Source organism: Etheostoma spectabile, chromosome 15, assembly GCF_008692095.1.
Source record: "Etheostoma spectabile isolate EspeVRDwgs_2016 chromosome 15, UIUC_Espe_1.0, whole genome shotgun sequence".
Taxonomy (NCBI): domain Eukaryota; kingdom Metazoa; phylum Chordata; class Actinopteri; order Perciformes; family Percidae; genus Etheostoma; species Etheostoma spectabile.
The window spans coordinates 13,401,047-13,417,643 of record NC_045747.1 but is presented as its reverse complement, the minus strand read 5'-3'; the positions used below and the strand labels follow the sequence as shown (position 1 = coordinate 13,417,643).

Here is a 16,597-nt window from a genome sequence, read left to right as displayed (position 1 = left end):
AAGGTGATAGGTAGTTTGCTTGTTAGTATCATGGATGACTGTTAACATTTGTTGCTAGAAAGTCTATTAAACAACCACAAAGTCATGCAGAAGCAGAGGCAAAATTTCAAAAAGGGACATTCAATCAACAAAGAGATACAAAATGACCACAAAGACAACTACTACGAGCTGCAGAACAACAATAAAGAAACATTAGTATTAGTATAGTATACAAATAGTATAGAAAAATGTAAAATCACTACAAGATGACAAAAAGCGACCACAGAGGCAGAAATTAAGACGTAAAATGAAATGCAAAACCCCTAAAAAGAGACATCAAATTACCAAAAGACATCCAAAATGACCACAAAGAAAGGCAAAAAGGTGCAAAAAGTAGTTGTTTTGCATCTTCATAGCTTGTCTTCAGTACTACGTGACAAAATGGACAATTTGTTTCAAACTTGTCAAAAAGTGACACCATATCTCTCTCGAATTCAACTGTCTAAATTCACAAAAAATAGATTTATAATTCAAATTTATTTATATTCAATCATATTCAAAACTTAACAAAATATAACACCTTTTAAACACTGGATATCAAGGCTTCACAGGTCTCAACAATGCCGTTATTTCTGCCCTGTTTTAAGGTGGAACGACAGGAAACACTTAACTCTGTTAACTGTTTGTACCCTGCTGATTAAAACACAAACACCTGGGTGTGTTTTCTTGCACCTCCCATCAGTGCTTTGAGTGGAAGATGTAAACTTTCACAACTCTGTAAAGTTGCTCTCTCTTTGTGTTTGTTTGACTCAACAACAAAACAGCGGCTCTAACCGTCAGTAAGATGGAAAGCCCAGAGTGGGAGGTGAAGAGTTGGAGTATGTGGTGAGGTATGGATGGCTGTCACAAAGGGACATTCCTCAGAGGGCAAGGGATTACAGAGACGCTGGCCACTCGCACACCATCTTCATGACTTCCCTTTGCTATATCAGTCAGTCTCCAATTAACAGCCCGCATTGTCTGCAGGATTAGAAGTGGCTGGACACGTCCCATTGGCCCACAGAGAGATCTCACAACAACTGGCACAGGCCTAATCCTACTCAACATGTGCTCTAAAGGCAGGCCAAGTGGGAGTTTACTATAATCCAGATATCACATGTCCCGGGTATAGTAAGCCTTGAACTTGGTAGTAAGCACTTGAGTGGAGGACTTCAGGAATTTGGAGGAGCCAAATTTAATTCATCCTGACAGGGTCTGTCAGTGTTTTTAGGTTAATTTTAAGATTCAAATTTTTGACGACAGAATGTATACTAAATAAAAACTATGATACTGCTTATGCATGTTAAATATGGACAAGTGGTTAAAATAAAAAATAAATAAAAAACTTGTACATCATCAGTAGAAGGGACAAAGAAGGAGGAAGGAGTAAAAAAAAGAAAAAGAAATGAGGGCAGGGGTAAATCTAAAAGATTAAAAAAAAAGATTAAAAAACTTCAGAACAGTATCTTATATAAAAGCACCTTTACTTTTAATGTCAACACTATTGCACAAAGTATTTAACCCTCCTGTTGTCCTCGGATCAAATTTGACCCATTTTCAAACAGTCTCTATGTCAGAAATTTGGGTTTTTATTAACCAAAATTTCCAAAAAAGTAATCAGGATGGTTCCAAACAAAGGTCTTTACAAGTAACGTAAAGGATCAGTTTACTACTTTTTTTGAATTCAGGTGTTTTATTCAATTTTATTGCATTTGAATTTTCTTTTAATAAAAGAACGTTGAAAAAAAGTGACAAAAATTACAGAAAAAGCTTAAAAACGTCAGAGGAAAACATAACAAAAGGGTTAAAAAACGCAGATGAAAAGTGACAAAACATTGGGAAAAGGGGGGGAAATACTATACTATGTAAAAAAGTATTTTTTTTTTGGACGAAGAAAAACAAAAAATTGTGTATCGGGCGGGAGGACAACATGAGGGTTAAGGAGTGATAAGTAACTGATATTAACGCTTTTGTCATTTACTGCATCCTCATGATGGCTTGTTTATGGGAAAAAAGCTCAAATTGTTACATAAAAATAACAGAATAAACTATAATTTAATGGTATCCCTTACAATAATGATGGTGATATAAACCGTAAAATATACATTTGTTTTTATTGTCTGTATAGCTTATACAGCAGCATAAAATGTGTTTTGTAATATGTCATGGTGATGTAAATCAGGATGCAAATGATGCTGTTCAACCTCAGGCAGTGATAACCAATCACTATTATTAAACGTTAAGAACACACCATCTCAGTAACCGTCTGGGAAGGGTCTAATGGCTGCAACACAGGAGGGTTATGTGAGGGTGGTGTACAAGCAATCATCGACTTAAAATACATGGACCGTATCTGAATGTAAAAACCTTGACTCACATACATTGTGATTTTGAGTGTTTGTTGTAAGATAATGTGGTTAAATCTCTAATGTGGTTAATGTTTAGGGAGGTGGCAAACTATTGGTTCGCAACAAATTCAGATGACTTTGAAACACAAGGAAGGAAAGGGGGAAACTTTTAGAAAGTCATGGAGCACCAGAGTGAGTAGGAGGGGTAAACAGATGAGTCCAGTGATAACCAGACAACTCCATAAATCCTTCATTGGGTAAGTGCTCCCTCTGACAGGTCTGGCTGATGCCTACAAAGGAGGAGGTGAGGTGTGAATAACGTAAGCGGTGACACCCAGGACACAGCTGCCTCCCTTTGAGCTCCGCCACAAAAGGGACAAACCAGGCAACCTGTAACCTCGACTCCCTCTCCGTCGTGAGCGTGGCAGCAACCAAGCAGTTGCATTCCCTCCAGAAACAGGACACACAGATGCTCACGTCCTGTGTTTTACATTCAGTGTTCCTATGCCTCACGATGACATGTACATGCTGAGGAATGACAGGTAAAAGTGGACATTAGTTATATAACATTATAATAGAGATACTTATACTTATCTTGAGTATTTCCATTTTTCTTCTAGGGACAATTATTGATTCACAATTGATTCAATTGTTTTAAGATGTTGGTGCTTCCTTTTAATCACCAATAAGGATTTACAAAACACACTCCCTCCAATGTAACTAGAAGACAACCTCATCCTAATGTCCTTTATGATTTTGAAACTTTATATACACTTGTAGTCAGAAAGGTAGGAAATCTAAATGTTTATGGGATTGGAAAACGTCAGTCGGTAATGTGCCGTAGACATCCATTTGTTAGGTTAAAACATGAAATCCCATTGGTTCGTGTTTTGTTGAATCATTTATTTTGGGCATGGAGAAGGTTTCTGTATCTAGAATTTCAATTAGACAAAGAAAAAGAATCTACAAGGTCTCAAAAGGGTTGGGGTGCTGCCTGCGCTGTGATTTACGCTTTTAAAAGGAAGTCTTGCCTTGTGCAGCTTTAACTCTCTCATGTGTCTCCTGGCCGTCATGCAGCTGCCTGGCATTGAGGAAGAGGAGAGCCGTGATCCAACCACCTGGCAGACAGCCCAGCCAGACTCAGGAAGTGTCTGTGGTGGCGGGGGGTGGGGGGTGGCTTTAGAGGGGTGCCCATGCCTCCTCCTTCCACCTCCCTCCCTCTCCATTCAGCTCCTCACCTCAAAGCATTAGTAATGCATTCCTCCAGTCCAGCAACAACCAGGGTAATTCAATTTCCCCGACAGTGAGACCGTGTGAAGTTTCATTTGCATCTCTGGGTCCCTGTGTAATAACACGGGTTGTAAAAACCTCTTTGCCTCCATCATGCATTGTTTGTTTACTGCTTTGTTTCTGTCGGGCCCCACAATAAAAAAAGCAGGGGAACCAGAAGATGTTGTAATCTCTATATTCATCTTTTGAGACAGAAAATACCTTGAAAGATTAGAGGAAATGTTTTGTGTTTACTGCCAAAAGGTTGATGCATCTTTAGTTATTTAGTTATTTTCAAAAAGACCCATTTTGAATGAATAGTGAAAGTTCAGTTAAGCCTTTTAAGAAATAAAAATAGTAGCGCCTGTTCCAAGTATGTGAAGATTCAGAGGATAAAACAGTGTTTTTAAGATAAAGAAGATCCACTTTCCCAATCATTTTATAATCCATTTCAACCCTCAGACTTGCACATGAGAAGTCAGTGTTTTGGGGGCGACGGCAGCTGGCTGGCGATATGAAGGAAGTTGACAAAACCAGACTGGTGGCCCGGTGCTGACACTGACCTCTCGCCTGCTGTCGACCCGGAGAGGTCAGAAACACAAAACTGCCTTTCTGCTCCTCTCCAAGTGATCTGCATGCACGCCTGTGCTCCGTCACTGCACTGCAGAAGGAATAAATACCAACATACACAGGAGAAATACCACTACTACTTGCATTGCAAAGTAGTTTATTTACATATATATTTAACCTAATTTAATCACTTTTTTGATGTTGCTTTAACCAAAGATGCAGCTATCACCATTTTATATGAAGTACTTCATTCAAGGTTCTTATGTCATTAGTAATTGGATCTGCATCATTATCAAGAATCACCAATGTCAGGCAAAGCCAAGAGAGCCAGATTTAACACAAAGTTAAATTTGCTTTGTGTTACAGACCCCAGATAATGTCTTTAAGGTCTGTGCCACTTGAGTCAGGTCTTATTTGCAAATTGGAAAATGTATCTCTAGAGACTTCCAGGTTAACTAAAGATTAGTCTCGCTTTGGCTAGCATTCTGGATTTATCCTGCAGAGATTTGAGGAGCAGTTAACTATAGTCCTCAGAAATCCACCGGAGTTTAGAATTCCAACACTAAAAAAAACGGAACGTATTTGGACATCCGGCCAAAAAGAGTAAAATACAGTGGAATTTTTCGTCAGCAACGGATCAATCCTGAAAGTGGAACGTCGTGGATAAAAACTAACTAAAGATAACATTAAAAACCTCTGGGCAGCATTAACATATACTTCACTTTCACACTACACCTTTCTCATGTGTAGTTGTATTGAAGTACATATACACTATACAGTATATATATATATATATATATATTATCTTTTTTTCAATTCTTTTCATACGTAAAGAGTTGTATTTTCTTTTCTACTTTTCAAAACAGAATAAAACCAGTGAAGACAACGGAGAAGAAAAGCTGCTGGGTCTTTGTGATGAACACATACAGGTGCTCCCTGGATACTTCAGCTGTACTGTGCTGATTCCATCTTGTGAAGGGCTCACTGCATGGAATATAGTCTCAAAAAATAAAATCTCTATCAAAAACATCCAAGGCACATTGTCATCAATGTGCAAGTGATACATCATCAATAGAAGGGACAAAGGAGGAGGAGGGAGTAAGAAAAAGAAGTGAGGGCAGGGGTAAACCTAAAAAAAAAAAAAAAAAAAAAAAAAAAAAAAAAAAAAAAAAAAAAAAAAAGTAAATGTGTGGCTACCAAGTCAAAGTGGACCCAATCCTTTCTTTATGCACACATTTTACGTTCTTCAATCTGTTACCAATAAAACCAGTGTCACAAAAGGACCAGTTTCTCTGTAAAAGTTGGATGGGATGGGGGTGACACCAGAGCTGGTAGTGATGGAACGCTGCTCCCTAGTGTTTGTTCCTGGTCAGGATGTCATGATGCAGCAGCTTTTCAAGTGTAAATATAAAATGCAACAAAGAAATTCAACAAGCAGGTGCACTACAGTTAAGGTTTTTATTTTTATTTTTAAAACACAGCATTCAAGCTCAATATAACCACAAGTTTTACATGTACACATTTTAAACATTGCAAAATGATGTATAAAAGAAAAAAGATTACATCTAGAGTGATTTTTTTTCCAGAATTTTTTTTTAATCTAATGTATTTACATTAATAAAGCAACACATTGTGGGTTCTAGGGATTCTAAAATAAAATGAAAAAAGCAAATTAAATGGAGTGAGCTTTTTCAGAAATTAAAACTGACAGTTATTTTCAGCCACAGATTTTCTTTTTTCATTCTGTTAATGTTTATATTCTGTACAACCACCTTGCATTACAAAAAAACAACAAAGAGAATATGACTATAACCCCAAAACAGAAAGATTGCATCAGTGTAATAATGTTTTCCAGAGCATAAATGATTACAGGCTCATTTTCTCATTTGATTGCACAGGCAACCAGGAGCTGCAAACTTTACAAAGTGGCCTCAAGTAAAGATATTTAAAAAGATGTTCATATAGTAAAAGTGCACAACTTCACTTGTTGGCACAAACAAAAATCACCTTTTTTTCTGGTCACAATGCACATCTAAGAGAAGCAGGTTGAAGCAGCAGAAGTTTAAACATCTCACTCCACATTTGAAAGATCGTCACGCTTCAACAGGAAGTCAGCAGGTTTTCTTTTGACAATTTCCAGATTATAGAGAGCAGAGTTATCACAATCCCTTCACAGCATCCACTCACTCTTATCTACTTTGTTATAAATGCTAAAACACATTTGTCAGACACTGCATTGCCAATGCATACAGTTGCTTATTGAAATTCTCCAAGATACTGCGATATGCATTATGTCACATAAAATTGCATTAAGAATCTTGTGAGAGGATTTTCTAACTCTAAACTGCTGCATCTGGTGGAGAGGATCATTGGCGGACAGAGTTAATGAGTGTGTGGACTAGTCCCAGTTCTGATGCAGGGAGATGAGGCTTTACAACTTAACAGGAACGTGAGGAGAATAACAAACAGTCTGGTGAAGAGGCAGATTGTCGTACAATGTGGCAGAAGACATCATGCCGCTGCTTCACCATCGTCTTCAATGGGCTGTAAAGAAAAAAAAAGTTTCTGCTTTAAGCAGTATAAAACGTCTCTTCTTCGTTAAACTCGCTACGGTTTCATGCTTTTTTTCCCGGCATGGTCATCGACATCCTGCTGAGACTCGTCAAACAGCTGCATTTCCATCACACAGCTCATCTTTGTCCTCTGAGAGCATGTGCCAGAATCAAGTTCACAGTTTAACAAGTTGCAGTCATTGCTGTAGAATAGGGGCTCATCAATGTAAAATGCCACAGGAAATGACCAAAGAAGAAAAAAAAAAAAAATCAATTTCAGAGCTGTAAGACGTGCAACACTGCAGAAAACTGGTCCCAGACATTGGACTTCACACAAAATGCTAAAACAAGCCACTGTGCATGTGTAATATACAGTATGACGACTTTAACTGGAGAATAATTATAATCTTGTTGACTCCAACAGCAGACTTGCATTTTAAAATCCACAAGCAGAATGAGGAGATGTTGCACTGTAAGATGAATCTATTTGACTACCGTTTGATCTACGTTGAGTGTGTTATGTGAGAAATAATGTCTACACTTCAGGTGGGAAGAAAACAGTTGATACCTCCTCTATGTGTAAGGCATTTCTTCTACTCTCTCCCACAGCAACGAGAGAGGGCAGTACAGTACTTTACAAAACAAAATCAACAACCAGTCGTAATCAGTTGGTCTATGAGCACTCCCAGAGTCCTCAACACTCTTAGTCCTCAACAATGTTAGATGGGACACAGTGCTTGTCCCGGTGCATTCATGTTTAAAGAAATAATAAGTTGGAGTGTAAAAGTCAGTCCAGGCTCCATCACATCAGATTAATTCCCAGCACCAATGATGCTTCTTGCATTAATAAACATCAGCCAAGGAGGGGGGAGAAAAAGTATGTAGACTATGATTTGCAGCATTCCTTAGGTTTTTGCTTTAACCAACCAGCAAAAAAAGGCATTGGTTTTCCCATTTTAAGTCAAGTTAGACGGTGGAAGAAAGCAGGAGGAGTGACTAAAAGGTACGAGAAATAACTGACTGGATAAGAGACCTCAGAGACCTCAGTGCTGCAGACAGGATGCGTCCAGTGTTGTTTAGTGTGCTGGAGGGGTGTTGTTGGGATCTGGTGGGCTGTTAGCCAGGTACTTCACGCGCATGCTTGAGGTGTACTACAGACGAAAAAAGAAAAATGACAAACAGAACAAAACATAAATCACGATTTCACTCTTTCTAGTTAAAACAATTACAAGTTGCACAAATAAGGGAAGCATCAGTCCTGTCTTTAAAAACACAGTCCGTGTAGGATTTTCTCATTATTTATGACTGAAATTCCAAGATGATACTTTAAAGCCTGGTGAAAATGTATCTGTTGCAATAACAAACTGATTAAAAGGCTCAGTTATTAAGTGACAAGAACCCTTTTCTAAATAATAAGTAGAGGAACAGACATTCATTCAACAGATCAGAGAAAGTCCTAAACAGATTACCTTTCAAACTAGTTATTCCAGATCCCTGCAATCTAAAGGGATGTTAATTGATTCAAATACAGAAAGAACATCACAGCAACAGCCTTGAAATAATTTCACTTTTTACTTTTAACTGTCGTGCACATTCATTTACATTTAGGATGCACCCATGCAGTTTCTTTTATACAAGCAACACAAGCACAAAAAGGCTACATATCAAACTCCTGTGGAAACGCTATTTTGACTTGGTAGCTTTTGAATAGTAATATAGACAATCATATATTATATATATTATAATATTATTATATTATACAAAATAATAAATACAAAAAATTGTGACCAGCTTTCAGAGCCATTTGGTCAGCCAGTTGAGGATGTGAACGCCAAGTATTTGGACCGATATAGGCTCAATAAAACAACATGACTTACACTGAATGTTAAAGAAAATATATATCATTGGTAGGGCTGTAACTAATGGTTATTTTTATTCATTTCTTGATTCATTATTTTGCCTAAAATGTCAGAAATTAGTGTAAAATACCTGTTGCCCCATAGCCTAACGAGTCTTGTTTTGCCCAATTTCGGACTGTTTTGCGAATAAATAACATCTACATTTACACAGACCACTTCATCTGTCAGAGGTGGAACTGCTGACCAAAATATCAACTCTGCTACTGCAGTAATGGTGGCGACGCTTGCGATCGTAGCACATAAACGAGCTGCTGGAGCCATGTATACCACTAAATGCAGCGGCGGTGAGTAAACTATCAGCAAAAAAACGACGACAGCTGAAAATAAGCAAGATCATACAAAACAAGTGGTACCTTCCAGTGGTATTTCCTCTGTGCTACACACCCAATAACTGAATCCCAACGCTTACAAAACTTAACACCCCCATGAGTTCACCCTCAGTCCCAAGAATCAAGACAAAGCAGATCCAGTTAAACGGCTCCATAACTTGACGTTGACACAGTGAGCCCCGGGGCAGAGTTACAGCTTCACATATTCCTCCCAATACATCTGTGGTGCAGGGGGTAGGGGAACATGCAGCCAAGGGCCACAGGAAACAGATATCAGGTAAGACACCAGGTGGGACACTTAGCAAGAGTCAGGACAGAGGGGGAGTGGGAGGGAGAGGGTTCCAGAAGTTATGGTGGAACCTGAATAGAGGGTGAGGGCTGGGAGTTTGGGAGGTGGAACAGGGGAGGAACAGGCCAGCAGGTGGAGAAGGTGGGCATGTTTTGTACCTGTTGGCATCGCAGATGAGGTTACCAAAACGATCTTGAACTCTCCGAAGGCTTTAACTGCCAGCTGTGACCGCTGTTACTGTCCGCGGCAGTCAAATACAACTGTATGGATTCGCAGGAAAAAAAAACAAAAAACAAAAACAAAAAAAAAGGACGACAAGAAGAGAATATAGAGAAGATACACAAAGCAGCGTCTAGGTCCAGGCAAACACACGGACATATCAAGGAGGGAATGATCTCTGGTCGAGGTTCAGGCTGGGAGCGGCAGGAGGGAATTATTGAGATTTGTTTTGCTGCGCTAATACAAGGTCAAAGTTTGTGCGTAAATGTCGCAATTTCAAAAACGTTCTTGCACACCATGAAGCCTTAGTGACAGGTGCATAGGATAAAGATCTCTTGACTTGGAAAGGAAACAATGAACCCCTCATACTGTCTGTTACTAGTACAGATTGGATAGACAATGTTATTGTCCGTAGACCTTCATCAGGCAAAGTTCATATAGACAGAACAGCACCTAGCATATAAAGGCTGTGACCCGGGGGAATAAAAACCTGCCAATCAGAGCACGACCGCAACACTTCCCTGTAAGCATGCAAATGAGCTCTTTGTGTTAAAAACAACAACAACAAAAAAAACATTTTTTTCATGGTTGAGAGCCGAGAGCCATTTGTCCATAAATGTAACTCTAAACTTTGCCTGATGAACGTCTGAGGACCAAAACTTTGCCTATATATCAGTTCAACAGTGGGCGGGATTTTAGCTGTTATTCCAACGTGTGTCACATAAAAGACAGAAAACACTGCTCTCTAACACCTCACAAGAGCTCTACATGAAGAATTAATTCTCCAAATACTGGTGCTGCTAGTTCCAACACTAACGTTGCCATTTGTACTATACCGTCATAATGCTACACACTAAGTTAATACGTACTCACATACGTTAATAAGCTTTTCTTATGAGGAACATTGACATACTACAGAGACCAGGGTTCTATGTTGTTGCAGCGCAGCAACAGTGCCGATTCAATCTTGTGAAGGGCTCAATGCAAGAAATATAGTCTCCAAATAGTTCGTGAAAAAACTAAAATGCCTTTTTACATGGCAATATTCATTGAAAATGACCAATGCCTTGCGGGCAACATATAGTAAGTGGTCATCAGGATTACTCCAGGTAACCAAGAAACTTAATAGGGTCTCAGAAACTAAATTTGTGTTTCAACCGGAAGAACAAGGAACTACATTTAGTCCCTGTAAGATAGTTCAACGTTTTAAACTGATGGTTCAGGAGTTATTTGGGCCGATCGCCGCTGACAGAGACACCACGGCTACTTTAAATTGTGTTTACAAAACCAGGAAGAACTGGGTGCTACTGGTATCATTTTTAGGATGAGGGGCAGACATTCCTTGATATTTATTAAAGTTGACAACAAAGTAACGTTTTGTTGTTGAGGAAGAGAAAGCGTGTGTGAAAGCGGTTGAGTGGCGATGAGGAAACAAAGTGAGTGAAGGAGAGTTATAGAACTAGTTGCTGATGGTTTCATGGCAGTTATTTTCTAAATCGGAAATAAATGACCATCAAAACACACTGATTGTCTCCTATAGAGATAGACGTCTTCAGTCTAATTTTCCTCCTCTGTTTTTCTGCTTTTTTTCTGTGGCACAAACAGTAAATACAAAGAGCTACAGGATGACTATTTTAATTTGTCATTAGTCTAGATTGCCTAATAATAAAAGGCTCTTAAGATGCGGTGGAAACACAAACAGTTACATCCTAAGTTCTTAGTTTAGTTCATGATTTCAGTTCCTCTGGTTCCATACTTCCTGGATCCTTTTGGTTGAGAAAGGCTAATGGTCAGTATTTTAGCAAAGACTGCCAAATAACCCAGAGCTGTTCCTACAGCACTAATGGGGTTTTTTTATTACAGGAAATGTGACACTTACCGAGGGCGGAGGAGACTCTCTTCCTATCAGAGGTGTGTTTTCACAGCGAGAATTCTGAAAGTTGGCGTTCTGAGCCCTGTTGAATTGAAACACAAGATCAAACACAACAAGCTGAAGAGTGCATAAACCCTTACACACTGCTTTGAAGATATGAAACAATTTACTGTGTCCATGAAACTCTCCACGTCAGTTTTCAGCATTCCAAGGCATTAAAATACAGAGCCAGAAAAAGGGGGATCCCTCCCTCAGTTTCCCCCAACACTGAGATTCACTCATGAGGTTGAGAGCTTTAAGTTTCACAAGCTTCACAGCTGGAGAGCAACAGCTGCATCTGCTGTCCACTGCATGACTTTCTATAGGAGAGCTTAGCTCCTCTCTGGGGACATAAAACTATCTAGTATCAGTCACACTGTGCACAAAGTCAGGCTAGGTTATGAAAATAAATGATCCACTACTTCTGCATTTCACTTAGTGCAGCTTTCCATTAAAATAGAGTAGTTTTAAGCAGTGGGGACTTACATGTACTCGGTGACAGGCGCGTTGCTGACGGTGTGGGCTGTGGCAGGGATGGAGGTCTCGCTGCCAAAGCTACTGCCACAGCTGTACAGGCTGGGCATGTGGACCCGGTACAAGTTATCATGGTTTTGCCTTCCCCCGTGGCTAAGAGACTCATCCTCACTATCTTCCTCGTTCCTGCAAGCATAATACAGCACTGTAAAACCACCACCACCAGAGGGACCCCCTCTCCTATCTTACTGATAACAAAAGGAGCGTGAGAGTGCTACATGGTCACGTTTTGTGTTTATTCTCAGTCACATTCGGATTCACTTTCATCGCTGCTTGCGGGAGAGAAAACACAATGAATTCTCTGCTTTGTGACGCAAAGAAGAGGCAGTTTCCCGCTGACCTTAATGGGACTGAACAAAGACAGTAAAAATAGCCTCTAGTAATTGGTTCAGTTTCTGCAGGAAAATTCAATCAGTAGGATGATAAATGCCTTCTTTCACATTTCAAATAAAAGCATAGCCTACTCCCGCAGAGAGAATTTGATTCCACTTGATTCATTTTAAACAATGAAGCTCAATCGTGTATGTGAGATAACAACGCACTTACCACGGTCTGTCAAAACAGAGCAACAATGACACCGACATCATGGTGCCTGTCTCCCTCTAGTGTTTATCCCATAGGCTTTTGCATGCATTACTTATCCATGAGGTCATAATTGTGTTCAGTGCAGCTGAATGTGTAATGTGTATGATGTATTTACCAAAGTATGCATATCAAAGAAAAGAGTGACTTACTCATTAATCAAATAATAGTAATCCTAGAAATGCTTACCCTGCATATTAAATATACATTTCATTTAGTTCCAGATGGGGTAAAAGAAATAAGTAGGTTTGCATTATTATAACAGTAAAACAGAACAAGCTCAGCAGACCACTGAGATAACAGTGTGGTAGAGTGTAAGCCTTTGCTTTATAACAGGAAGCACCAGCTGAGATCAAACTGATGAACATGCCCCCCAATTGTTGGGAGGGATCAGTTAATTATGTGGCGCAGCTGAGTTGACAGGCTGTGCCTGGGAAACCACTTTCCTCGTAGCTATCCTGCAAACCTTATCTGCTGCTGCTGCTGCAGATGATGATTTCCCCCCTCGGCTGCAGAATAAGACACCAGCTCAGACCGTGGTTATGATAGATTTAGGCCAACTCTGCACAATTATAGGGGGATAATGGGAAGCAATCTATTTGAGGAAGCAACTAGAGTCTTCTGGACACGTCCCAGTGGTAAACAGCCTTAAACAAAAATAATCGTGTTTCCCTATCTATCTAGATTTATCTTAAACTACTTTGTCTGCTTCGTTCCCATGCCGCGTTCAAACAAGCGCTGTAGTGGGTTAGAAGAAATGCTAAAAAAACATAATTAATTGATAGGTTTATCCTCTTTAATTATTTCTCACTGTATACACAGTCCTGCACACAAACTCTGCTTAAAAGCTTTTGGACGGGTTTCTATGTGGTTGTGAGTTAAAGGGTGTATATGTGCCCAGTGGAAGTCTTACCCCTTGCTTTGCCAAGTGTGAGGCACACTGCAAACAATCGAGCTGAACATAAGAGCAGTGATGAAGGAGAAGAGCACGAGGTAGATGAGGCCTTCCAGTCCATCATAACACAGCCCTGTCATTGCCTGGACAAAGTCCTGCAAAATGGGAGACGTGACTTTCATTATAGCAGGTATGACCAGTTCAGATGCTGCATTTAAACATCTAAAGCAATTTGAGCAACCTAAGAAGTAACAGCAAATCAAAAATGAAGAAGTAGTAAAAAGGCTGTTTTTAAAATTTTAGCATGTGGATCCTAACAGGGCCTTCAAATCTGCTGTGATCTCCTATTTAAATTATGACAGATCAATGAGCTTATGGTTGGTGAACTGGAAGGAAAGTTAGGTTTGAAAAGAAGTACCACACCCCACAATATGATTGAGTATCTACATTTCTGCACAGCCAAAATACATTTCGTAGTCTACTGGAGAGACTCATTTTCATGAAATAATAAACTTGGACGGGTAGATGTTTAAGAGAAAAGGCAGACCAGAAAGCAAAAGAAAGTGCTACACCTGCATGTGTGCACTTGGAATTTGGAAGCCACTTCGGACAATCCTCCAAAGCATTGCAATAGCCAAGTACTTGTCATTCAGCCAGCTTCATAAATGGTACAAAGCCAGCGTCAACTCGCATATAGGAAGGCAAATGTTATTTATGGTGACAGGTGTAGTCAGCTGGCTGCACAAGCACAAAAAGAGGAGTTGCTTTATACAACTAAGTTGCACTACGAAGATGTCTCAACAAATCAATTTCCAGGGCCTTCTTTGTCAGACATGGAGCGAACTGGCAATAAGAATGTCTCGGTTTGTAAGTCTTCTCCTCAATACTCACCATGTGCAGGCTGCGACAGTCCACCAAGGCAGTGAGCTGATGTAAACTAATCTCTGTGGTGTTCAGTATCCCCTGGATCTCTTCTAAACTTCCCTGGGATTAATAAAAGGAAAAAAAAAAAATTTAACAATGTTAAAAAAAAGGTTTAACATGCGATCCAACTTTGGCACCTGTGTATGCTTTGATGAACAAACTGTTGAAAATTTGTATAATATACATTGTCTTGATTACAAAAATGCAACTAAGTGGTTATTTCCTGCCTGTAAACAGTCAAAAATAACATAAACCTAAACATTTGCAAAAAGGAAGCAGGTGATTAACGTTGATTAAATCACTGACTATGCATTCTATGCATGCCTTGAATGTCTTTTGTCAACATACAACAGAACACAGCAGCATCAGCTGAAAAAGCAGATTTTAATGTACGATACATTTTAATAGTCTGTTTCCCTTCTTCCTTCAATTCTCATCACAGCTCCAGTGGAAAATACATTTGATAGCCTGATATAAACATTTCCACAACATCAGCACTTTTCTCTATGTGGGTATGTGAAGTGAAATATGCCTCTCTCTATTCCCAATGTCAGCTCTCATTTGTGCCTCTGTCAACACAGTGTAAGGACCAGCACTGGACAATACCACAGTGTTGTATTGACAAGGCCAGTGAAAGCCTAATGCAGCTAAAATGGACATAATGCAGGTCCCAGGTGGGCCGTCAGCAGATCTTTATGTGGACAGGTGCACTTCCCTTCTCTGCAGGTCAGTGGTTTGGTCCCCTTCAATAGGATATTCTGTCATCACAAACAGTACAATAGTACAAGACAGCTTTTGGCTCAGTGGGGGGCTGGGTGAGTGTTTATGGTAACAGCTGCCCTGTAATGTGGCATGTCTAGTAAATAGTCGAGTGATGGGGCTGGAAACATACCTGAGTTTGTTTATACTCTCTGGTGGCAGAGCGCAGCAGTTCAGACACGTCATCCTGCATCTCCACTAATGCTTTGTGACTCCCGGAGAGCTTCTGAAATGAAGTTTGAATACTGTAGCAGCCCGGGACACATCTTAAAGTACTTCCATTATTTTAATCATTACAAAGATGCTTCGGTTGTCTCCCTTTGTAGTCACATGGGTGTCTAGTGAAGGCATGCTAATAGCTTATAGATGTGAGCTGAAAGGCTTACATACTGTATAATATATAGCTTCCATTTCCTCACAGTTGTACTAACAATAGATGCGTGGACTTCAGAAGCACTCAAAGATTTTGATTTATTCATGTGGTTAGTAAGATGAAATGAAGGTAGTCCATTGAAGCAAACTATAGAGTCACAGTAAAAGTGAAGCTAAAGTTCTTGTCTAGCGTCTAACACACACTGTCTGATGCAAGCTATTAGTACGCACATACAGGAAAGGCTGCTCTGCATCAGTTTTCCGGCTGGCATAATGGGAAGTATTGTACTATTTCATGGAAAAACGTCATCCTTTGAGCAATGGGAGTGACTGATTGTGCCCACTTGAATTCTCACTAACTACAAGGTCATCCATCATGCAGAGATTATGTCTATAATATTGTGACTGCTGATTTTTCCATTATTAATATCACATTAATGTTGAACTAGTAAACTTCCAACTATTAGTATTTATCTAAGTGTGAATGCGCTGATTTAACATGTTAAAACCTTGAACATGCAAAAACAAATAGTGATAATAAATGCAACAAACCTGTTGGAAGGGGTTTGTTTGTTCTAAACTGCAACTAAGGTAGTGCTGCAGGATATCTGTGAATAAAAAGAACAGTTGGATTGAGTGTTAGAGCTACATACATTCACATGTAGGCCTGCAACAGGAACAATTGTTATCCTTTCCAATAGTCCAAAACTCAGACAAATTTAACTTAACCATATTAGGAAAAGCAGCAAAAACTGTGAGACATCTGAGAGGGTGGATGAGTGAAGGTTTTGCATTTTCACTTGAAAAATTTCTGATTTGTTTTTATGCCAACCGTAACTGTCTGCTTATTATGTGGTTGCTTTAAAATGAACAAGATTCATTATCAGATTCATTTAAATTGGCAAATATCAATAATCAGCCTCAAAACTACGGTATCGGTCGAGCTATAATGCGTTTGGGTTTTGGATCGTTAGTTTGACACTTGGTTTGGTGGTGGACTGGTAGCTGGAGAGATGCCAGTTCACTTCCTGGGCACTGCCAAGGTGCTCTTGAACAAGCCACCAAACCCCCCAAATGCTTGGGGCGCCTTTCCATGGGCAGCCCCC

General features: G+C 39.6%; 1 protein-coding gene across 2 annotated transcripts in view; it reads right to left on the bottom strand.

The window, feature by feature from the left end:
• Positions 1 to 5,649: 5,649 nt before the first annotated feature.
• ttyh3a (tweety family member 3a) overlaps positions 5,650 to 16,597 on the bottom strand; it is a 22,423-nt gene continuing 11,475 nt past the window's right edge. The window contains exons 9-16 of one of the 2 annotated variants that reach the window (XM_032536949.1): positions 16,044 to 16,099; positions 15,253 to 15,345; positions 14,328 to 14,420; positions 13,455 to 13,591; positions 11,912 to 12,085; positions 11,393 to 11,468; positions 9,453 to 9,554; positions 5,650 to 7,908 (exon numbers count right to left, since the gene is read on the bottom strand). In XM_032536949.1, coding sequence (XP_032392840.1) covers positions 9,474 to 9,554; positions 11,393 to 11,468; positions 11,912 to 12,085; positions 13,455 to 13,591; positions 14,328 to 14,420; positions 15,253 to 15,345; positions 16,044 to 16,099 — 710 coding nt within the window. In that variant the 3' untranslated portion in view covers positions 5,650 to 7,908; positions 9,453 to 9,473. The remainder of the gene's footprint in view (positions 7,909 to 9,452; positions 9,555 to 11,392; positions 11,469 to 11,911; positions 12,086 to 13,454; positions 13,592 to 14,327; positions 14,421 to 15,252; positions 15,346 to 16,043; positions 16,100 to 16,597) is intronic. The other variant, XM_032536950.1, reaches the window with a different exon arrangement.